Below are 24,917 nucleotides of genomic sequence, written 5' to 3'. Positions count from 1 at the left end.
CTCCTCAGTAAAAAGCACATGACAGCTCACTTGGAGTGTGCCAAAAGGCACCTAAATGACTCTCAGACCATGAGAAACAAGTCTGGTCTGATGAAACCAAGATTAAACTCTGGTCTGAATGCCAAGTGTCATGTCTGGAGGAAACCTGGCACCATCCCTACGATGAAGCATGGGGGTGGCAGCATCATGCGGTGGGGATGTTTTTCAATGTTAGGGACTGAGAGACTAGTCGGGGTTGAGGGAAAGATGAACGGAGCAAAGGACAGAGATCCTTGATAACCTGCTCAGGACCTCAGACTGGGGTGAAGGACAACGACCCTAACCACACAGCCAAGACAACGCAGGAGTGGCTTTGGGACAAATCTCTGAATGTGTATGGCACAAATTATGGGACTTCTTGATGGAGTGTCCTTAACCTGCCAGGTATATGTTCTAATCTCGTACTAGTAAATGGTAAGCCCAGCTCAACTGGTTCACGGAAAAGCACCTTCCTGCATATTAGCAGTGATTTGTTTATTGTTCCTGTAGTTTTGTGATGATTGTACATGCAGGGACGGTCTAAAGTTATATACTGTTACATTGGTGCCGTGACCCGGATCACTGGTTGCTGCGGAAAAGGAGGAGGTCAAAAGGGGGGTGAGTATAACGGATGTGAAATAGCTAGCTAATTAGCGGTGGTGCGCGCTAAAATAGCTTTTCAGTCGGTGACGTCACTTGCTCTGAGACCTTGAAGTAGTGTTTCCCCTTGCTCTGCAAGGGCCGTGGCTTTTATGGAGCGATGGGTAACGATGCTTCGTCGGTGACTGTTGTTGATGTGTGCAGAGGGTCCCTGGTTCGCGCCCGGGTATGGGCGAGGGGACGGTCTAAAGTTATACTGTTACTCCTTTGAACAGTGTTGTTTGACAGGACCGGTGAGCTCCCAGTTAACAAAAAACTTTCCCACAACTAGAGAACATTTCTTTAAGAGTCTCATTGGGTCATTAACTATCATTTTCATAGGAATGTTCCTGTGATGGGCAAGTAATGTTTCCAAGAGACCATCTCCTTAATTCTAATTAGAATTTTCACAGAATGTGGTTACCATGTTCCCAGAATTTAAGATATTGTTAGACATGTTTCATGAGAATGTTGCAAGAATATTCATGAATCCAGTTTTCTGTGGGTTAGGAGAATATCCCATCAATGTTCCACCAAACGTACACAGAACATGGTTGCCATGTTCTCAGATTAGATATTAACTTGTAAAAATGTGTACAATTTTTCTCACTCTTAATTGTAAATTCTTGTCATGTCAACATATTTCAATCCCACTTTGTAACGCAACAAAATGTAAAAATTCATGGGGCGTAGACTTTCTATAGTCAGTGTGTGTGTGTGTGTGTGTGTGTGTGTGTTGGTCATGTGAGACAGCTAACCAATGGCAGTCGTGGATTAGACGCCGCCAGTGTGCCTTGACCGCGGACATAATGGCTAGATGGGAGACTGTTTGTGTCAAATTGACTTCTAATGAATTATTTTTCATTCTAGCTAACCATAACCATTTTCATAACCTTAATCTAATACTCCTGACCTGCTACATCAATTCGCTTTACCTGCAGCGTAAATTATCCTAACCTGCCACGGAAAGTCAATTCTGACATAAACGGTATCCCATCTAGTCAGAATAGGACTGAATCAGAACGCCAATTTCACTCAGCCTTTATCAACGCTGACAACCGATTTGAACATATTTCCTCCGTTGCTGACATGTAGCCGACACGATAAATTGGCCGGCAGAAGTATTTACGGTAATTATGATGTTACATTGTTGCCGATTGTACGCCATACAAATTTAAGTGAGTATGCTACGCGAAGATACGTTCTCGGATGAATTTGTGGTTCTAGTTTTAACGTAGAGCGGTCTCTAGGCTAGCTAGAGTATATGTACAAATGCAGTTGTTCCCAGTTTAGTTCTCAACCAAGGGTACTTGGCCTAGCCACAGTTGATAATTGAGAAGTCTCATGAGACCTTAGGCCTACTGGTAAAATGCACATGAGTTACACTTCAGGGGTACTCCAGACAGACCAAAATTAATTTGCCCGACAGTGGTACAGTAACCGAAAAAGGTTAGCCCACTAAGCCCAAAATGTATTCTTAATTTTAAGGTCCAAGAACCTTGTATGTTATTTTCAGCGCTAGACTGGCTCTGTCAGCCAAAACAGCCAAATACTCCATCTGAAAATAAATTGATTTCTCAATTGCGATATGATTCTAGAAACATAAAGCCCTTTACTATCACATTAGAATAATTCCACAAATACAAAATATACACTTACTGTACACCAGGGGCACCACTTTGGTTGTAGAAGTGTGTGGGGGGGGGGACATAATCTGGCAGTGGTCCTCCCCCAGATTTTTGGGGGGACATCTAAAGCTATTTTCTTGCATTTTTACACAATCCAATATGCTGTCTCTATTTAGAACAAAAAGTAAGCAAACATGCCCACTGTCATCAAGCTAGGTAAGAGATCATTATTAAGTATGTTTAATGTGATTAATCAGACTGAACAAGATCAAAGGTAATTCAATAATAAATATTGTTGCACCTTTAACCGATAGACTAACAAATGAACAACTTGAAAAACTAAGTAGACTTTTGATTGACTTTATTAAGACATCCTCTATATCAAATTTCAGTCCGACTGACCTGCCAGCCCGAGCCCCACCAGTCCAGTAAATAACTCCACTCTCTCCCAAAACAAGTAACTTTCCAGTTTCCACCTTAATTGTTTTTTGTTCCCAAGGGAACGTTTTGGAAACAAAAAACATACAGTTGAAGTCAGACGTTTACTTAGACTTAAGTTGGAGTCATTAAAACTCGTTTTTCAACCACTCCACAAATTTCTTGAAAACAAACTGTAGTTTTGGCAAGTCTGTTAGGACATCTACTTTGTGCATGACACAAGTAATTTTTCCAATAATTGTTTACAGACAGATTATTTCACTTATAATTCACTGTATCACAATTCCAGTGGGTCAGAATTTTACACGCACTACGTTGACTGTGGCTTAGGAGCTTCTGATAGGCTAATTGATATCATTTGAGTCAAATGGAGGTGTACCTGAGGATGTATTTCAAGGCCTACCTTCAAATTCAGTGCCTCATTGCTTGACATCATGGGAAAATTAAAAGAAATCAGCCAATACTTCAGAAAAAAAATTGTAGACCTCCACAAGTCTGGTTCATCCTTGGGAGCATTTTCCAAATGCCTGAAGGTACTACGTTCATCTGTACAAACAATAGTACGCAAGTATAAACACCATGGGACCACGCAGCTGTCAGACCCCTCATTCTGTCTCCTAGAGATGTATTTTGGTGTGAAAAGTGCAAATCAATCCCAGAACAACAGCAAAAGCCCTTGTGAAGATGCTGGTTAGAAACTGGTACAAAAGTATCTATATCCACAGTAAAACGAGTCCTATATCGACATAACCTGAAAGGCCGCTCAGCAAGGAAGAAGCCACTGCTCCAAAACCGCCATGTAAAAAAGCCAGACTACGGTTTGCAACTGCACATGGGGACAAAGATCGTACTTTTTGGAGAAATGTCCTCTGGTCTGATGAAACAAATAGAACTGTTTGGCCATCATGAACATCGTTATGTTTGGGGGGAAAGGGGAGGTTTGTAAGCCGGAGAACACCATTCCAACCGTGAAGCATGGGGGTGGCAGCATTATGTTGTGGGGGTGCTTTGCTGCAGGAGGGACTGGTGCACTTCACAAAATAGATGGCATCATGTGGTAGGAAAATTGTGGATATATTGAAGCAACATCTCAAGACCTCAGTCTGGAAGTTAAAAGCTTGATCGCAAAATGGGTCTTCCAAATGGACAATGAACCCAAGCATACTTCCAAAGTTGTGGCAAAATGGCTTAAGGACAACAAAGTCAAGGTATTAGAGTGGCCATCGCAAAGCCCTGACCTCAATCCCTCAATGTGTGGGCAGAACTGAAAAAGCATGTGCGAGGAAGGAGGCCTACAAACTTGACTCAGTTACACCAGCTCTGTCAGGGGAATGGGCCATAATTCATCCAATTTATTGTGAGAAGCTTGTGGAAGGCTACCCAAAACGTTTGACCCAAGTTAACCATTTTAAAGGCAATGCTACCAAATACTGATTGAGTGCATGTAAACTTCTGATCTACTGGGAATGTGATGAAATAAATAATAGCTGAAATAATTTATTCTCTACTATTATTCTGACATTTCACATTCTTAAAATAAAGTGGTGATCCTAACTGACCTAAGACGGGGACTTTTTACAAGGATTAAATGTCAGGAATTGTGGAAAAACTGAGTTTAGATGTATTTGGCTAAGGTGTATGTAACCCCAAACCACACAACCTACTCAGGTTTAGGATCTTAATGAAAACATGTATTTTTAGTTTTGGGTGTGTTAGGCCAAAGCCAGAGTGATAACCCACAGGATGGCAGACCCACATGGCAAGGACTGAGCAGCCCATCAGCTAGGGATTGCCTAAATTGTTATCTCCCCAGAAGTATGAATGTTTTCAATACAGACTCTTTCAGTCATAATGTATCACATATTAGGCATCCAGACCTTATGCAAGTTGCTCCCTTAATCTGGTAATAAATCAAAGCTATTGATGCATAATTTGACACTGTGGGAGGATAACCAACCTTCCAATTAATGGACATGTTTCTTATCTGCTATAAATGCTTGGTTAAACAGTTTCTTCAGATAGGTCTCCAGTATCAACATTTCCAAGCAAACAAAACCAATAAGAAGAGTGAATCTGTAGACATGCAGAGATAAAAGAACATACTGTTTGCCAGAATTCAGCCAGCCTTCACAAGACCATAACATATGCAAATGTGTCCCCTTTTGTGTTATACACCTCTAGCAGAGGAATTACTTGGTTGAGTGCATGTTATTCAGTTTCACTGGCATATAGTACTTTCTATGGATGGTCTTAAACTAGTAATTTATGTCTGAGATGTTATGAACATGACTGGACATTCAAACATATGTTTCTTTTCATCATTAATAGCTTCTACCAGGTCTTCACACTTTCGTTTTACATGTTTCAGTTCGCTGCAGCTAGCAACTGGAACAAGCTGCAACAGACTCAAACTGGACAGTTTTATCTCCATCTCTTCATTCAAAGACGCAATCATAGACACTTATTGACAGTTGTGGCTGCTTTGCGTGATGTAATGTTCTATCGACCTTTCCCTTTGTGCTGTTGTCTGTGCCCAATAATGTTTGTACCATGTTTTGTGCTGCCACCATGTTGTGTTGCTGCCATGCTGTGTTGTCTTAGGTCTCTCTTTATGTAGTGTTGTGGTGTCTCTCTTGTTGTGATGTGTGTTCTATATTTTAGTTTTTATTTATAATCCCAGCCCCGTCCCCGCAGGATGTGTTTTGGCCGGCCGTCATTATTATTATTTATTATTCAGATTATTTGGAAACGGTCCTCTGTCTGCTTGGTATGCGTTAGCCTCACATCCTTTTCGCATTATTCACACACTGCTGCTTCAACTTCTTCAATAGCCTATCTCTCACAGTTGGACGTGAGCGTTCAAGTGTTCCTAGTATGTGTGGTCTCATGAAAATAGAGTAGGCTGCCTACATAGGCAGAGAATCACGTGGCAGTTAAATATCAAATAAGATTATACTTCAGTTTACAGTGTCTGTAAAAAATGATAATGGAAAGAAGTGGAGGGTGCTCAACCAACGTGAGTCGACCTACAATCAAAACATGGAATCATCATTGAAAAGGCACAAAGCACACACAGGTTAGGTTACTATGGTGAGCACCGGTGAGCCTATTCATTTAAGTATTGATTACCCTTTTATTTGCCTCTGCCTGCAAATTGTCCTCCTAATAGGTGGGCGATATTCTATTGGACTAAGCAAAACGTAGCAAGTGTCGTATTGATGCTGCTTACAGTTCAGTAGCTACCTGCGAGATCAGGTGTGGTTTCAATTAAATAGAGTAGGATATAGCCTATGCATGAGCAGAGAAGCACAGTGCAGTTCTCTTTCCAAGGAAATGTACTTCCTATATTGCCTAGAAAGTTCTAAATACTAATCACCCACATTTTTGTCTGAAAATCTTCCCACTCCTAGAAGGTATCCTATAAAATAGCTCAAGAGAAAGAGCAGAGTTGGAGAGACTTGCAATCTTCAATCTAACATATTGGCTGATCTAGCCCAGTAATACAGATAGCCTAATATCGGGGCCATGTGAGAATCTTCTGGTAATTTAAACTATTTTAAGGTATTTTTGCGGTATTTGATATTGCCTACAGTGCTCAAAATTGCTGCGACCATGGCTGGTAAGTGAGCTGCGTCACATAAGCCTAAAATAACATTGCGGGACTGCAGTTGGGTTTGGGACCAGTCCTTGTGGGAGTCGGACAGAAAGCTGGTGAGGTATGAAAAGCTGCGGATGCTGGCGCAGACCTCTACTGTGCACCGTGACAGTGAAGCCTGTAATGTTAGAGCTGTGTATTACTGTGTCAGTGTGAAAAGTAGGGAATTAGCAAGGGAAACGGACAGCTCAATAACGTTACATTGCCATACTGACTAATAAAACCTTTCAAAACAAAGGCTACATACATTTCCATACCGACAAAAGCTGTTAGCAATATGAGGCAGCTATTATTACTATCTGTCTGACAGATGGGTCAGCTCTAGCCTCTACCTGACTGTGGTAGCTACTAGCTAGTGCAGCTAATTCACCTCAGTCGAGGGGATTAAACATTCGCTAACATTACATGTCAGTTACAATACTAGCTCAGCACTGGGAATAAACACTAGTTTAGTTTTTTGTATGTAAAGTTAAACAGCAGTTACCTTGTCAACTAAAGAGTAACCAGTTTCTGCTGTGCTTGCTTTTAGAACTGAAAGAGTGCAAATCATACATTGCATTCGGAAAGTATTCAGACCCCCTTGACTTTTTTCTCATTTTGTTACTTTACAGCCTTATTCCAAAATGTAATGAATAAAAAATATTCCTCATCAATCTACACATAATAACTCATAATGACAAAGTGAAAACAGGTTTTTAGGAATTTGTATTAAAAATAAAAAATATTTGCGTAAATATTCAGACAAATTTTGCTCCGGTGCATCCTGTTTCCATTGATCATCCTTGAGCTGTTTCTACAACTTGATTGGAGTCCATCTGTGGTAAATGAAATTGATTGGATTTAATGGAGTTTCCCCAGCATCCTGAAAATTGAAGGTCCCCAAGAACACAGTTGCCAACATCATTCTTAAATGGAAGAAGTTTGGAACCACCAAGACTCTTCCTAGTTCTGGCCCCCTCGGCCAAACTGAGCAATCGTGGGAGTAGGGCCTTGGTCAGGGAGGACAAGTTAAGCCTGATACAGAGGCTATTTCTTTTGGGCGATTGCCTGTGTATATTTGGTAAATCTACTTGTATATTTTGTATGATATGGGTCTTTCACCATTGGATCACCAAGACCTGTCAATAACTCGACACTCTGAGTACATCAACCTGTCTTTCCTTCTGCTGATTTCGTGCCCTTACCACTGCTACAAGGTCCATGTTTTTACAATTACATAGGTTAATAAAAAATACTGCATGGTGGTGGCAGCATCATGCTGTGGGAATGTTTTTCAGGGACTGGGAGACTAGTCAGGATCTAGGGAAAGATGAACGGAGCAACATGCAGAGATCCTTGATTAAAAACCTGCTCCACATCACTCAGGACCTCAGACTGGGGCAAAGGTTTACATTCCAACAGGACAACGACCGTAAGCACACAGCCAAGACTACGCAGGCGTGGCTTCGGGACAAGTCTCAATGTCCTTGAGGGGCCCAGCCAGATCCAGGACTTGAACCTGATCGAACATCTCTGGAGAGACCTGAAAGTAGCCGTGTTGCGACGCTCCCATCCAACCTGACAGAGCTTGAGAGGATCTGCAGAGAAGAATGTGAGAAACGCCCCAAATACAGGTGTGCCAAGCTTGTAGCGTCATACCCAAAAATACTTGTTTGTAGTAGCTGCCAAAGGTGCTTCAACAAAGTACTGAGTAAAGGGTCTGAATACTTGTGTAAATGTGAAATTTCTGTTTTTCTTTTTAATACATTAGCAAACATTTCTAAATGTGTTTTCACTTAGTCATTATGGGGTATTATGTGTAGATTGATGAGTAATATGGTGAGATTTACGCACTGTAAACTGTTTTTAACCTGCTTTGTCACAGTTGCAGCAGACTGTATTTTTCAGTGATAATACATTTCTGGCGGCCTTCCTTTACACGCAGGTGTTCAGAGCATACTATATACTGTAGCTAATTAGCACAGGTGGTCCCTCTGTCTTCCGTAAACACGTGCTGTAAAATGGAGATATGGCCATGTGGGAACACTAACCTTATAAAGGTGTGTATCAATTTAACCTTTTTCTTTTTCAATAATGATATCTCACTGATATGAAAAATAAGGTCCTTGTGCTTCCAAAACCTTACCTCACGTGATGTGTGTTGATGTCCCCTGTACAGAAGATGCCTTCCTTTAATGACTGTAATGTAATGGGCTAGGAACCACTGTATGAGTTGTTGAAAGGGATGTTTCCCCTTTTATTTGTCTAAAAGAGGACAACAATTACTTATGCGTCTACCAATGTATGGTAAATCATATCACTTTTCAGTCAATGTATTGGAGCTCGTGAACCATATTTCAGAAGCATGCATGTATTGTCTAGAATATATATTTGGTAATACATTGTTAAACCACTATTTTAAATATTTTATATATTTTTTACTGTATTTCATTTTACAAACTTCTGATGGGGGTTAGACATTAGGATTAGAATGAAGCATATTTTCATAGGGTAAGGGTACATCAATGTAATCAATCCTGATCTAACGGATTTAGCTCTATTGTGGCCCCTGAGGCCCTCGTAGCATTATCAGCTTAATCAAAGTTAAATAATAATCAGTCTGTAACTACTGTATGGGGAAATTCCACGGTAACAGAGACTCTGCTCTTTCTGCTCAGATGCAAAGTTTGGTAACAGAATAAAGACACACATGGCACAAACCGTCATTCTGTTTCCAAACTTTGCATTTGCATTGTTCAAGTAAATGTGTTTTTGTCAAATGTTCCGTGTAAATTGTTCAAAGTAGTCCTTGTGCATAGAGTCGTATGGTTTGTTAAACGGACCCAGGACTGAGTTTGGGAAACCCTGCTCAAACAGTTAGACATTTCACTTGAAAACAAAAAACAATGATTACAAAGTTTAGTCCAGGACTTGGCTTAATCTGTGTCCTAGAAAGCGGCTCTTATAGCACAGGTGGTAGATGGGGCATGTTCCCTATAACTGCAGGATTGCTGGCTCAAGCCCCGCTCTGGCTGTTCCTCTTTAATCTCTACAATGGTACTCTGCGGGGAAGTAACACTACCTAGCAGTATCTTCATTAGCCTAACTGACTCGCATTGCACAGCAGAAAGCCTTTAGCAACTGCTGAGATTTAAAGGTCAGTGGCCTGTGTCTGTTCAAATCAGAGAGATAGATGGCGCAAAGCTGTCATCAAGCCAAAGGGTGGCTACTTTGAAGAATATCAAAGAGATTTGATTTGTTTAACACTTTTTTTTTGGTCACTACATGATTCCATATGTGTTATTGCATAGTTTGGATGTCTTCACTATTATTCTACAATGTAGAACAGTAAAAATAATGAAAAACCCTGGAATGATTAGGTGTGTCCAAACCTTTACCTGGTTATGTATTTTTTTTAAATCCTGTTGCCTAAAATGTAATTGCAGCAAGTAGGAGAGGGCAACATAAAGTACTGTTTAAATGATCTTGACTACCAGAGAGAAAAGAAACGAGCACAATTTCTCCCAAACACAGAAGTCTTTGTTATTCATTTTGGGGCTGATCTTTTTGTGTTACCTGTGAACTAATTTTAGTCTCTCTTATCATTCAGAGGCTGAGCACTGGGCAGGTGAGCCTTGCATCTCACAAGTGTTTACATAATATCCATTGATTGAGTTGATTAGTAGAGTTTAGTGAATGGAAGTGAAACTGAGGTGGAATACAGTGCCTTGCAAAAATATTCATCCTCCTTGGCGTTTTTCCTATTTTGTTGCATTACAACCTGTAATTTAAATACATTTTTATTTGGACTTCATGTAATGGACATACACAAAATGTTCAAAATTGGTGAAGTGAAATTTTGAAAAATAACCATGTTTCAAAAAAAATTGACAAAATAAAAAACTGAAAAGAGGTGTGTGCATGTGTATTCACCCCCTTTGCTATGAAGCCCCTAAATAAGATCTGATGAAGCCCCTAAATAAGATCTGGTGCAACCAATTACCTTTAGATGTTACATAATTAGTTTGCACACAGGTGGACTTTTTTAGGTTTCACATGGTTTGTCACATGATCTCAGTATGTGTGTGTGTGTATGTATATATGTATGTTATGAAAGGCCACAGAGTCTGCAACACCACTAAGCAAGGGACACCATGAAGACCAAGGGGCTCTCCAAACAGGTCCAGGAAAAGGTTATAGAGAAGTACAGATCAAGGTTGGGTTATAAAAAAATATCTGAACATTTGAACATCTCACGGAGCACCATTAAATCCATCAGTAAAAAAATGGAAAGAATATGGCACCACAACAAACCAGCCTATAGAGGGCTGCCCACCAAAACTCACAGACCAGGCAAGGAAGGCAACAAAGAGACCAAAGATAACACTGAAGGAACTGCAAAGCTCCACCGCGGATATTGGAGTATCTCCCATTTGACCACTTTAAGCCGTACACTCCACAGAGCTGGGCTTTACGGAAGAGTGGCCATAAAAAAGCCATTGCTTGAAGAAAAAATAAGCAAACACATTTGGTGTACACTAAAATGCAAGTGGGAGACAACCCAAACATATGGAAGAAGGTACTCTCTGGTCAGACGACACTAAAATGTAGCTTTTTGGCCATCAAGGAAAACGCTGGCGCAAACCTAACACCCCTCCCCCATTACCCCGAGAACACCATCCCCACAGTGAAGCATGGTGGTGGCAGCATTATGCTGTGGGGGTGTTTTTAATCTGCAGGGACTGGGAAACTGGTCAGAATTGGAGGAATGATGGATGGTGCTAAATTCAGGGAAATTCTTGAAAAGGGAGTTGATAGGCTTAGTCATAAACAGCGCTGTGCTTCAAGCATTGCGAAGAGCTGCTGGCAAACGCAGGAAAGTGCTGTTTGAATGAATGCTTACGAGCCGGCTGCTGCCTACCACCGCTCTATCAGACTGCTCTATCAAATGACAGGGCTTAATTATAATATAATAAACACACAGAAATACGTGCCTTAGGTCATTTGATATGTTAAAATCCGGATACTGTCATTTCGAAAACAAAACGTTTATTCTTTCGGGTGAAATACGGAACCGTTCTGTATTTTATCGAACGGGTGGCATCCATAAGTCTAATTATTGCTGTTACATTGCACAACCTTCAATGTTATGTCATACTTACGTAATATTCTGGCTAATTTATTCCAGTCTTTGTTAGGAAGAAATGGTCTTCACACATTTCGCAGCAAGCCAGGCAGCCCAAACAGCTGCCTGTACCCTGACTCTACTTTCACAGAACGCAAGAGAAGTGACATTTTCCTAGGTAATATTGCCTGCTAACATGAATTACTTTGAACTAAATATGCAGGTTTAAAAGTATACTTGTGTATTGATTTTAAGAAAGATATTGATGTTTATGGTTAGGTACATTAGTGCAACGGCAGTGCTTTTTTTGCGAACGCGCATGTTAAATCGTCACCCGTTTGGCAAAGTAGGCTGTGATTCGATGATAAATTAACAGGCACTGCATTGATTATTTGCAAAGCAGGACAAGCTAGTTAAACTAGTAATATCATCAACCATATGTCGTCAACCAGTGATTATGTTAAGATGGATTGTTTTTTATAAGATAAGTTTAATGCTAGCTCGCAACTTACCTTGGCTCCTTGCTGCACTCGTGTAACAGGTGGTCAGCCTGCCACGCAGTCTCCTCTTGGAATGCAATGTAATTGGCGTCCAAAAATGCCGATTACCGATTTTTGTTATGAAAACTTGAAATCGGCCCTAATTAATCGGTCAACTTCCAGTCTTAGGCGTCTCACAGTACGGACATTGCAATTTATTGCCCTGGCCACATCTGCAGTCATCATGCCTAAGGCACATTCACGCAGATGAGCTGGGACCCTTGGGCATCTTACTTTTGGTGTTTTTCAGAGTCAGTAGAAATGCTTCTTTTTAATGTCCTAAGTTTCCATAACTGTGACCTTAATTACCTACCGTCTGTAAGCTGTTAGTGTCTTAACTACCGTTCCACAGGTGCATGTTCATTAATTGTTTATGGTTCATTGAACAAGCATGGGTAACAGTGTTTAAACCCTTTACAATGAAGATCTGTGAAGTGAATTGGATTTTTATGACTTATCTTTTTATACAGTTTATATATCCTAATAAGCAACTAATTCTAAAACACTTAGAAATATAGCAATGTAATACATTTCACATTACATGACCCTCCCCTGGACCAGATAAAAAAAAAATATATATATATATATATAGGATCCTCTATTTTGCCTGTCCTTGAACCTTTCTTGACCTCTAGCAATCATGCTAAATCTGCTATGACGTTGCTGGGTTTGACATCCATACTGGCATTGTAATTCTCACACCAATCATTATATTGATTGATTTAAGAATACTTTTGTTAATCATGTAGGGACATTTTAAAAGGCCAGGGTCGTGTTCTGTAGGAACAAAACAACAGAAAATGTTTTGAAATGGAACAAGGGACTACCAGTCCTGAACAAAAAGGCCATGGTTGTGTTTTGTATGAACGGAATTGATTTTTGGGTGGGTGGAAATGGGACAAAGGCATTGGTAGAAAAAGTACACAATTGTCATACTTTTCTATAAGTAAAGATACCTTAATAGAAAATTACTCATGTAACAGTGAAAGTCACTTAGTAAAATACTACTTGAGTATAAGTCTATAAGTATCTGATTTTATATATACTTAAGTATCTAAAGTAAATGTAATTGCTAAAATATACTTAAGTATCAAAAGTAAAAGTATAAATCATTTAAAATTCCTTATATTTAGCAAACCAAACATCGCAATTTTATTTTTACATTTTTATTTACTGATAGCCAGGGACACTCTCCAACACTGGCATAATTTACAAACAAAGCATTTGTGTTAAGTAAGTCTGCCAGATCAGAGGCAGTAGGGATGACCAGGGATGTTCTCTTGATAAGTGTGTGAATTGGACCATTTTCCTATCCTGCTAAGCACTCAATGTAACGAGTACTTTTGGGTGTCAGGGAAAATGTATGGAGTAAAAAGTACATTCATTTTCTTCAGGAAGTAAATGTTGTCAAAAATATAAATAGTAAGGTAAAGTACAGATACCACCCCAAAAATGACTTAAGTATTACTTTAAAGTACTTTACACCACTGGACAAGGGACTACTTGTCCTGAACTTATCCCATAAGGACACTCAAATTATGTCCCAAATGGCATCTTATTTCCTATATTTCCTATTTCCCCAGTACACTGGGGAATAGGGGTATCATTTGGAATACTACCTCTCCCTTGGAAATCCAACCTGTTGTATTGTCTGCCCTGTAGCTGTGCGGCTGAGGTGGGCTGGTTTTATGAGCGAGCCTGGATGACCGTGATGGAGGAGGCTGCCACTCGGCTGGAGAGGGAGCATGTGCACAGCGTCTACGAGAAGATTGCTCCTTATTTTAACGACAGCCGCTACAAGGCCTGGCCAAAGGTGCGCCAGTTCCTACTGGACCATGAGCCTGGCAGTATCATCGCTGACGTGGGTATGTACGCTACTGTGTCTGTTCTACTGCTGATGGACATGCATTAAGTGGGTATGTGTCTTTGTCTTAATACTGGCCTCGGTCTGTCCTACCACTGACTATCTCTGGTGGCCTGAGTTGAATTGAAACAAACAAAAAGTCCAATAACAACATACGCTGCCTAAGTTTTTCTACTTGCTATTGATTGATTTTATGATGCAATGTTTCGTTGTAGACAAGCAAGACACTGTCTAAGATGTTGTGTGATATTCTTAATTTCCCGCTAGGGGGTTGGTTTTCACACTCGAAAGTACCAGTCATTCTGAGATGGCCTTGCTTCAAGTCTGATAAATCTACTATAATTGAGAATTTCAATAAGCATTTTTCTACGGCTGGCCATGCTTTCCACCTGGCTACTCCTACCCCGGTCAACAACACTGCACCCCCCACAGCAACTCGCCCAAGCCTTCCCCATTTCTCCTTCTCCCAAATCCAGTCAGCTGATGTTCAGAAAGAGCTGCAAAATCTGGACCCCTACAAATCAGCCGGGCTAGACAATCTGGACCCTTTCTTTCTAAAATGATCTGCCGAAATTGTTGCCACCTCTATTACTAGCCTGTTGAACCTCTCTTTTGTGTCGTCTGAGATTCCCAAAGATTGGAAAGCAGCTGCAGTCATCCCCCTCTTCAAAGGGGGGGACACTCTTGACCCAAACTGCTACAGACCTATATCTATCCTACCCTGCCTTTCTATGGTCTTCGAAAGCCAAGTCAACAAACAGATTACTAACCATTTCGAATCTCACCATACCTTCTCTGCTATGCAATCTGGTTTCAGAGCTGGTCATGGGTGCACCTCAGCCACGCTCAAGGTCCTAAACGATGTCTTAACCGCCATCGATAAGAAACATTACTATTCATTAATCTGGCCAAGGCTTTCGACTCTGTCAATCAAAACATCCTCATCGGCAGACTCAGCCTTGGTTCCTCAAATGATTGCCTCGCCTGGTTCACCAACTACTTCTCTGTTGGAGTTCAGTGTGTCAAATCGGAGGGTCTGCTTTCCGGACCTCTGGCCGTCTCTATGGGGGTGCCACAGGGTTCAATTCTTAGACCGACTCTCTTCTCTGTATACATCAATGATGTCGCTCTTGCTGCTGGTGAGTCTCTGATCCACCTCTACGCAGACGACACCATTCTGTATACTTCGCAAGCTTCAATGCCATACAACTCTACTTCCGTGGCCTCCAATTGCTCTTAAATACAAGTAAAACTAAATGCATGCTCTTCAACCGATCGCTGCCTGCACCTGCCCGCCTATCCAACATCACTACTCTGGATGACTCTGACTTAAAATACGTAGACAACTACAAATACCTAGGTGTCTGGTTAGACTGTAAACTCTCCTTCCAAACATCTCCAATCCAAAGTTAAATCTAGAATTGGCTTCCTATTTCGCAACAAAGCATCCTTCACTCGTGCTGCCAAACATTCCTTTGTAAAACTGACCATCCTACCAATCCTCAACTTCGGCGATGTCATTTACAAAATAGCCTCCAATACCATACTCAACAAATTGGATGCAGTCTATCACAGTGCAATCCGTTTTGTCACCAAAGCCACATATACTACCCACCATTGAGACCTGTACCCTCTCGTTGGCTGGCCCTCGCTTCATACTCGTCGCCAAACCCACTGGCTCCATGTCATCTACAAGACCCTGCTAGGTAAAGTCCCCCCTTATCTCAGCTCGCTGGTCACCATAGCATCACCCACCTGTAGCACGCGCTCCAGCAGGTATATCTCTCTGGTCACCCCCAAAACCAATTCTTTCTTTGGCCGCCTCTCCTTCCAGTTCTCTGCTGCCAATGACTGGAACGAACTACAAAAATCTCTGAAACTGGAAACACGTATCTCCCTCACTAGCTTTAAGCATCAACTGTCAGAGCAGATTACTGCACCTGTACACCTGCCCACCTATAATTTAGCCCAAACAACTACCTCTTTCCCTACTGTATTTATTTTTAGTTATTTATTTATTTTGCTCCTTTGCACCCCATCATTTTTAGTTCTACTTTGCACATTCTTCCACTGCAAATCTACCATTCCAGTGTTTTATTTGCTATATTGTATTTACTTTGCCACCATGGCCTTTTTTTGCCTTTACCTCCCTTATCTCACCTCATTTGCTCACATCGTGTATAGACTTGTTTATACTGTATTATTGACTGTATGTTTGTTTTACTCCATGTGTAACTCTGTGTCGTTGTATGTGTCGAACTGCTTTCATTTATCTTGGCCAGGTCACAATTGTAAATGAGAACTTGTTCTCAACTTGCCTACCTGGTTAAATAAAGGTGAAATAAAAAATTAAAAAATTAAGTCATGATGTCAATGTCAAAACACAAGGAGTGCACCATATAGGCAACTCCCAAAGGAGTGCACCATATAGGCAAGCAAATAGGGTGCCATTTCATACTGGCCTCATGCATGTCTTTCTCCTGGGGTTGACATCTAGGCTGCATCCTGATTCTCTGCCCTTCTCAGAAAGGGTGCACATGCATACTCCCGGTCATGGATTAAACAATGGTGGAAACTCCCTCCAGCCAGTGCTTACACCAATCCAATTCTTTGAAATCTATGATTGTGAGTGAGCAAGTGCACACTTTGGGAGAAGGGTGGAGAATCAGGACTGGGACCTGGTGTTTGTTGTTGATTGTCTGCCCTCATCCCCATCACAGGCTGTGGCAATGGCAAGTACCTGCACATCAACGGCAGTGTGTTCAAGCTGGGCTGTGACGTTTGTCGCCCCCTGGTGGACTCTGCCTGGAGCCAGGGCCACGAGGTGCAGCTGTGTGACAGCCTCAGGCTGCCTTACAGGGATAGCTGCTTTGACGGTGTCCTCTCTATCGCAGGTAGGCCTATGCTTCACTCAACATGGGAGGGTACTGGCCTGTGTTGTCTAGCTGTTAGTGTGTCTGACCCTGGTTCAATTGGGGGTCAGACCAACTGGCTTGCATTCTGACTCACACTCCTGCTACCATTACTTTCTATTCACTGTCCTCCTCACTCCCCCTCGGGCCTAACCCTACAATGTTTGCATATCGGAAGTGTCTGGATAGGTATAAGCAGTGCTTGACTTGGGATGAAAAAAGTGCAGAAGCTGTCTTCTTGCAGGTCGGTCCATTAGACTATGTTCATCAAAGTTCACAAATTACGTTGTGCTATAGAGAACTCTGTTTATTCATTGTTAAGGGTTTGTACAAATTGTTCATGACTCTTATTTTAGCCTACATGAAAAAGTAAGCATTATTGACACTGGAAGGCTGCTGTGTCTGATCCCATGTAGACCTACCGTCTCCTGCCATTGTGCCATTGATCAAGGCACTTAACCCCCACAAAGTAGAACTGCACGGTTAGTCACATGTGGTCAACCCTCCGTCTGGAGAGCTCCTGGGTGTGCGGGCTTGTCTTTTGATCTAGCCATGAAACAGCCTAGTCTGCTTATTGAGGTTCTGTTGAGCAGCTGATGTTAATGCTGCAATGTGGTTAGACCAGGGCTGGAACAAAAGAGTGCCACCTCTGAGGATGGTTGCCCATGACTGAAGTAAAAGTGAAAGTCACCCAGTAAAATACCACTTGAGTAAAAGTATTTGGTTTTAAATATACCTAAGTATCAAAAGTAAAGTATAAATCATTTCAAATTCCTTATATTAAGCAAAGCAGACGGCACCATTTTGTTTTTAAAAAAGTATGCATATCCAGTGGCACACTCCAACACAGACATCTATATTTTGTATATAATATATATAATATGTATATAATATGTGTTTAGTGAGTCCGCCAGATCAGAGGCAGTGACCACGTGTTGTCTTGATAAGTGTGTGAATTTCACAATTTTCCTGGCCTGTTAAGCATTCAAAATGTAACGAGTACTTTTGGATGTCTGGGAAAATGTATGGAGTAAAAGTACATCATTTTCCTTCGGAATGTAGTGAAATAAAAGTACACAGTATCCAGATGTCTCTTAAACAAATCAGATGGATCAACACCCTCCTTATCTTTCCATAATCTCCCCAACACTGCCAGACTACTGGAGTCGGGAGCAGCCATGGTGGATTCACAGGAATAGCTACCGTTGGACTAAACTCCCTTCCATACAGTCCTGTCTCCCTCGTCTGGGTATTACCCACACACCCAACGCTCTGTTCTGTCTTCGCTCATGTTCCCAGCATGCCTGTAAAATCCCTTTCTCAGGATGAGACACCCCGTGTACCTGTAGGTTGACCCAATAGTTAATTGCCAGCTTGTGTCTCCTAATCTGCAATGGCATATCCCCTATCTCCACTTGTAGTCCAGACACTAGGGAGGTCTGAAATGCCCCACTACATATTTTGAGTCCTTGCCCCACTACATATTTTGAGTCCTTGCCCCCTAGCCATTCAAATGAGGTCCAGGCTGTCGAACCATTCACTACTATAGTCTATTACAGATCAGATCAATGCAACATACATGGTCCTCAATGAGGAACGCCCAGCCCCCCCACTCCTTCCCCGTCAGACCAGATCAATGCAACATACATGGTCCTCGATGAGGAACGCCCCCCCCCCACTCCTTCCCCATCAGATCGGATCAATGCAACATACTAATATGTAGTGTCGTTTTGTTAGATAAAATACATTTTTTATATCCCAAAATGTCTGTTTAGTTGGCGCTATCAATTTGACTAATCCACTCAATTTGCAGAGAAAGGAATCTGAAAATCTACCCCTAAACTTTGTTTCAACAAGTCAAAATGAGTTTCTATTTACTCCTCAGACACCCTAAAACTATAATATTTATTTCGGAAAGAAGTATGTTCAATAGGAAACCAATTTTAGCAGGTGCGCAACTTCGCCGTGGTGTGCAATAACACAGATTTCCAAGTCTGTGTCCTCATCCTAAAACTGTTTACAAGCCTGAAACCTTGAACATAGACTGACACCCTGTGGAAGCCATAGGAATTACATCCAGGGAGCTATTTTACAATATCAGCTTTCTCTTGCCTAGCCCTAAAAAGTCATTAATGCCCACCGCTCTACCTCCTCAATTGCTTCCTGTACCTTCTTGACTATGTATGGTCAACATTATTGATCATGTTTGAGAACAACAGAGAACTAATCACGCTTGCCTGCTGTGTACCATTATCCACCAGGTAGCTGCCTGAGAGGCTTCCCCAACCTCACATGGATAGACCTTCCAAACAGGAAACCCTTTATCCAGGTGTACGTTCTTCCTTCTAACCCTGGAATATTGAGCTCGATAAACAACCCCTCCTTCTACATCATATCATACACATTTGACCACATCAAAAAAGACAGATACAACAGTCTCCTTGTTCACTTGAGCCTTCCTGACCTCTGCTTCTAAGCAGAGCACTGGGCCCATAGTTCCCCTAACGTTCCTGAACCCACTCTGATGTGGCGATACTCGCACTCCTGGATGATTCTCTCTCTGCCCTTCCATCTGACAAATTAACCAAGTTTTCACTTGGACAAATGCTTTGGACATCATCTCTCCTCATCTGTTACTGGTACATCCTTCCCACTCGTCAATACTGGATTATCCCACTCCCTTCTGACCCCACTCATCAATACTGGATTATCCCACGCCCTTCTGACCCCACTCATCAATACTGGATTATCCCACTCCCTTCTGGCCCCACTCATCAATACTGGATTATCCCACTCCCTTCTGGCCCCACTCATCAATACTGGATTATCCCACGCCCTTCTGACACCACTCATCGTCTTAATCATCCCCCACACTTCTCCCACAGGTGTCGCCCTTCCAATGGTGTCACAGAACCAACGCCAACATGACCTCTTAGTTCTCCTCACCAGGGCCTGCTTATACTGAATCAGATGTTGGAAGTTATGTGTCCTTTTCGGTACCAACGCAATCTTTAACAGCCTACTGTCATGCCGATTCACAGACTAGCGGCAAATAAACTTGAAGAAAATGGAATCAGGAACTGAATGCCTGCTATTCAATGCAGATCCTGCCTTCGTGCTTTGATCAACTTTTTTTTTTTTACCTCCGTATGTGAATCTGGGCCTGCGATATGCTACTTTGTTTTATAGAGGAGACAAAATGCAATTCCCCAAAAATTAGAGGTGCCAGTACCGTGCTCTGGAAAGCTCCGGCCCAAATCAAGAACTGTGGTAGGGAGTGAATTGGGACCCAGTGTTAGGCTAACTGGGCACTTCATTCAATTCAATAAAAAAAAGCTTTGTATATCCGATTTACATTTGAAAATCGTCTTTGGCATGAGGCTCACATGCATCACATTCATTTATCCATCTCTCTTCGATTTAAAGGGGCAATGTGGGATTGGTACATACATTTTTGGACTTCTAAATTCACGATATATGGCCATTGATTATAAACTGGGTGGTTTGAGCCCTGAATGCTGATTGGCTGACAGCCGTGGTATATCAGACTGTATACCACGAGTACGACAAAACATTTATTTTAACTGCTCTAGTTACATTGGTAACTACATTTTTTGGGGTAAATTACATTTATAATAGCAATAAGGCACCTCGGGTTTGTGATATATGGCGAATTTATAACGGCTATACCAAAGCGTTGTGTTGTGCCCAAGAACAGCCCTTAGCCGTGGTATATTGGCTATATACCACACCCCCACGGGCCTTACTGCTTAAATATAATGTATGCATGCCTCATGAGCTTAGTTGAACTGTCTTACCTCATCATCCAAAATATAAGCTGGTTTTACTCCATTGTTTGTAAATGTTGCAGTAAACAAATACTGTACTGCTTCAAAACATGGTTAAAAATCATTTTGATCTCATGGATGGTCAGTCCTTGCAACCATAGCTCTGTCTATGAATTTGAGTGGTTCCATTTCTCCAGCCCCATCCCAAAGCTGTTTACCCAAAAAAGTGTCTGGTTCCGTTTTGTTGTTTTTGAATCCCAAATTTCCCATTTAACATACTCCCAACATCCTCTGCTTGGGTATCATGTATCTGTTCATGTTCAGTGCTTCACTTCAAATCAGAGCGGTTGTGACATGAATCGAATGTTGAAAACGAGATCAGTTTCATAGTTGACATGAGATACACTTCCTGGCACAGCGCCCTTGTTGCCTCGGCAGCCGGGTTACCAAGATAACAAGGGTATGTTTGGGGAAATAATGAATGGTTTTAATGCAAGGTAAAGCGGTGTCTAATTACCAACGCGTGAGTAGGCAGGATTTGGGTGATCATTTGCCCTAGGACAGTATTAATAATCATTAACACTGGCCCCTCAGTGGCCTCAGGAGGTCGAACAGTTACTGCCGCTGCCTTCAGAGCACAAGTATAGCGACGTTGGTGTGGGTTCCAATCCAGCCCATTAGTATTGGGGTCAATTCATATTGAAAGAAGTCAATTCAGGAAGTCATTTGAATTTAAAACTTTTGAAATAAATACATATTTTCATGCCCCTTATGCTATTATTGAACCCTCTTCGCTATCTCAATGCCCCCCTCCCATTCTGAACTTGCCATTCAGAAAGATCTGTTGAACTTGTGATAATACTGTACAAGAAGCTCCAATGCCCACCACTTTCCTAGTTGCACTGCTGAACTGCTCAACTTTCCAACCCTCAAAATGTTTTTTCTCCCTCTAGTCATCCATCATCTGTCCACCAAAGAGCGTCGTATTCGAGCAATAAAGGAAATGGCAAGGACCCTGCGCGTGGGCGGGCGCATCATGATCTACGTGTGGGCCATGGAGCAGACACGGCGGAAGTTTCAGAAGCAGGACATCTTTGTGCCCTGGAACCCCAACCCCCCGTCCCCCACCCTGGGCAGGGAGCGGCCCACACCCAGGAGGAGGGGCGCTGTACAGAGCATGAGCGGTAGGTAGCTGGTTAGGTGCCGAAAGGTTGCTGGTTCAATATCTGGAAGGCTGCTATTTTTTGTTGTTGATCCCAGGTGCAATCCCCTGCTGTTGTGCTCTTGAGCAATGCTCTTAACCCCTAAAATATTTTTTGGTGTGTGTGTGTTTGGACTAACCAAGTAAGATTTATTTTCTTACCTATCCAAGAATGCCTCTACAGCGACAAGAACAGGAAGGTGAAAAGCACATCGTCCATGCTGGACAAAGAGGAAATGACCTGCTGTCCCCATCAGAGCCACAGGCTCTGGTTCTTCTCACGCTCCCTGGACTCGGTCTTTGACTTTGGCAGCCTGACCATCTCCAGATCCACCTCCAGGGAACTCATCAGCACCGTCTCCTCCCGGCTTGGGGAGGCGGAGGGGGGAAAGGTCGGCCGCAGGGGAGCGGGCCTCATCAAGCAGCTGTCCAGCCTCTTTTCTGGCTTCTCCAGGAACAACTCGGAGGAAGATGTCTTTGACTCGGTCACAGACTTAGCCAGGAGCCAGAGAGATCATGGCAACGACAACCACTCCAACTCCACAGAGAAGACCAGTGTCCCTACTGCCTTGGTCCAGGAGTGTGGCTCTGTGGCCCTGCCTGACCTGGTCTCCTCCTACCAGAGGGAGCACACAGAGGGACCAGGGGAGAGGGAAGCAGGCCCACCAGGAGACCTCAAACAGGACAGTGAAGGGGAGCCGGAGGCCGCCTCGTGTCTGCGCTATTACCACGTGTTCCGGGAGGGCGAGCTGGCGGAGCTGATCGAGAGCCACGTCCAAGAGCTCCATGTCCTTTACTCCTGCTTCGACCACGCCAACTGGTGCGTGGTGGCCGAGAAGGTCCAGGTTTGGAACATATGACTTGGTTTTAACAAGTTTGATTTTATTTTTTATCATGATTTATTCATCGTGCGCCTCAAAGACAAAAAGTACACTATTTTTTAAGAGATGTTGAAGGTACTGTTCAAATTCTTGAGGTGTTGTTTTAAGAGGTAGTGTTTCGCAAATGTAAAGCGCCCAATAAGCAGTTTCCAGGGACCCAGGGCCACGGTATATCTGGCCTGCGTCCCAAATGGCACCCTATTCCCAAGACTTCTATCCTCCGTTCCAATGCTGCTATCAATGGACCACCAATAACTATGAAAAATGTCTGCCAAGGAATCAAGTCATTTAAGTTTTCCCTCTCTAAATTTTGCTCTTCTGTTTTTAGCCATAGATGAACTTATAGGATACCCCCCCCCCCCTTCCATTTGCCTCTTAGACTAACTATTGACCATTATGTTATATAGTGGTGGAATGGGTCTCTCAAATGCAAATTCTGCCTGTATTTGTCTTCATATGTTCCGCAAAATACAAGAGGAACCAACCTTGCAGCAACATTCTGTGACGTGTTGGTATCCCTTTCTGTGGACCACTTGTGTATAATGGGTCACGTTCTAAGGAGCCATGTGCTGTTATTAAGAATGCTTAATTGAGTCAAGTGCTGTAATGTCAATGCTGTCTGTGTGATTTGGTGTTAACATGTTGTCCAGCTGAACTAAACCAATAAAAATTTTGGGGCAAATGATCAGACATATGTCCTAGATGATACTGTGAAATGTTGCACTGTAGGTCTGTTGCTGCTTGCTGAATGTCTGTGGTTCGCATATTAATAGCTCCCGGAAAACATGAAACTTTTCTGTAGTCATTGAGCCGTGGTATTTGCATAAGCCTGTCAGTCCAGTGCAGCATGTCTAGACCCACTACTATGATACTGGTGTACAGATTTTATGGTTGATTTTTAAAAATGACAATTTTTAAGTAGAACTTGTCTGTGTATGTTTTTAGCCCATTAATAAATAATTAGTATGAATCTCCTTCTTGTGATTGATTTACTCTTCCTAATCATAATCTGTTTATTCTACCAATGTTCTCAATTTCCTGATACACTGAGGCCAGGGATGCGGGTACAGAACAACATTTACTACCTGTCAGACTAATTTAATAGACTACACTTCATAATACTGTTAGTGTCAGTGCCATCCTATGGCACGCCAGGAAACTACATACATTACAGGTATGTAGGTTAGTATACCACAGTTCAGGGTGGAATGATATCAATGATGCACAATACCGTGCTGGCTTAGATATTTTCCTTTCACATTCTACTTTCCAGTGCATTTTCAAGTGTCGGGATTCAATCCAAAACCGCACTATAGCGAGCTTGACTAATAATTGAGCTGACAAATAATTATAATTGAGCTGACATTACCTTGCAATCTCCACGAATTAGGTAATATTGCCTTTAAAAGCTGTATTGTCTACAAGCGCGATCCGATTGGATCCCAGTCAAGGCTGGCGCAGTACTTGCTTGGCTCAGCTTGGCTCCCCTCAGTAGAGTGAAAAAGGGATGATTGAGGTAGCTAAAACCAAGTCTCTATCATGACATATGACATGCAAGTTTTGACAAATCAGTAGCATGTAAGAATGCTTTATGAAAACAATCTTTATATGCACTGTTTCCATTCCAGATAGTTTTCATTGTTGCAACACAACTTGTTTAATGGATCCTATTGATAGTTTAATATTTATGTAATTCACAAGTGATGCATCTGTTTAATGTAGCCCTGAAACACTATCTTTAATGTGATTAAAAATACCTTTGGGGGCCGAAGTACAATATAATGTTTTGCATTGTATACGTCCTCACACTGATAAACAAAACTAGTGAAGATGAATCCTCTCTGGGTTCTCTTGAGCCTCTGGTAAAATCATCCTCTGTTCTCTCCATACCTGAAAGGAAAGGAACAGTAGTTCAACCGTTTGGACTCCGTGTCAGCGATATGCTCTGATACTTGTCTCGACTAGAGTGTCTGTCCTGGGTAGTGGACAGTAGTGTGTGTCTGAACTGAGTATCTGGTCTGTGGACAAGCAAGCGTCTGACCTGAATAGCTGCTCTCTGGATGGAGTGTCTGAGGGAGAGTTTGTTTATGTCTTTGGAATAGACTCCGATCACCGTGGCAACAGGGACACCACTGTCTTTATCACGTACAGGTCTTTACTGTAAAGACCTGTCAAAGAAACAACAGAATGGACACCAAGGGTGCGTACAATTCATTGACTACATCGGGGCATACAGTTCTTCAACAGTCA

The 24,917-nt window shown here is 42.1% G+C and overlaps 1 protein-coding gene across 2 annotated transcripts; it reads left to right on the top strand.

Moving 5' to 3' along the window:
- Positions 1-1,624: 1,624 nt before the first annotated feature.
- On the top strand, positions 1,625-23,641 carry trmt9b (tRNA methyltransferase 9B). 2 transcript variants are annotated; one of them, XM_064984126.1, is made up of 5 exons: positions 1,625-1,787; positions 13,684-13,886; positions 16,606-16,779; positions 21,539-21,769; positions 21,958-23,641. In XM_064984126.1, the coding sequence occupies exons 2-5, from the start codon at positions 13,724-13,726 to the stop codon at positions 22,644-22,646; spliced, it is 1,257 nt and encodes a 418-aa protein (XP_064840198.1). In that variant the 5' UTR covers positions 1,625-1,787; positions 13,684-13,723; the 3' UTR covers positions 22,647-23,641. The 2 variants fall into 2 exon arrangements, with proteins under 2 accessions (XP_064840198.1, XP_064840199.1); XM_064984127.1 differs by lacking the exon at positions 16,606-16,779.
- Positions 23,642-24,917: the final 1,276 nt, after the last annotated feature.

Source organism: Oncorhynchus masou, chromosome 13 (assembly GCF_036934945.1).
Source record: "Oncorhynchus masou masou isolate Uvic2021 chromosome 13, UVic_Omas_1.1, whole genome shotgun sequence".
Lineage (NCBI taxonomy): Eukaryota > Metazoa > Chordata > Actinopteri > Salmoniformes > Salmonidae > Oncorhynchus > Oncorhynchus masou.
This window is presented reverse-complemented; position numbering and strand designations above follow the sequence as displayed.

Bases quoted from the DNA above. Each gene is read 5' to 3' on its own strand.
- trmt9b (XM_064984126.1), top strand. From the start codon at position 13,724: ATGACCGTGATGGAGGAGGCTGCCACTCGGCTGGAGAGGGAGCATGTG. The intron at 16,780-21,538 runs GTAGGCCTATGC...TTCTCCCTCTAG, and splicing joins CGGTGTCCTCTCTATCGCAG to TCATCCATCATCTGTCCACC. The intron at 21,770-21,957 runs GTAGGTAGCTGG...TACCTATCCAAG, and splicing joins CGCTGTACAGAGCATGAGCG to AATGCCTCTACAGCGACAAG.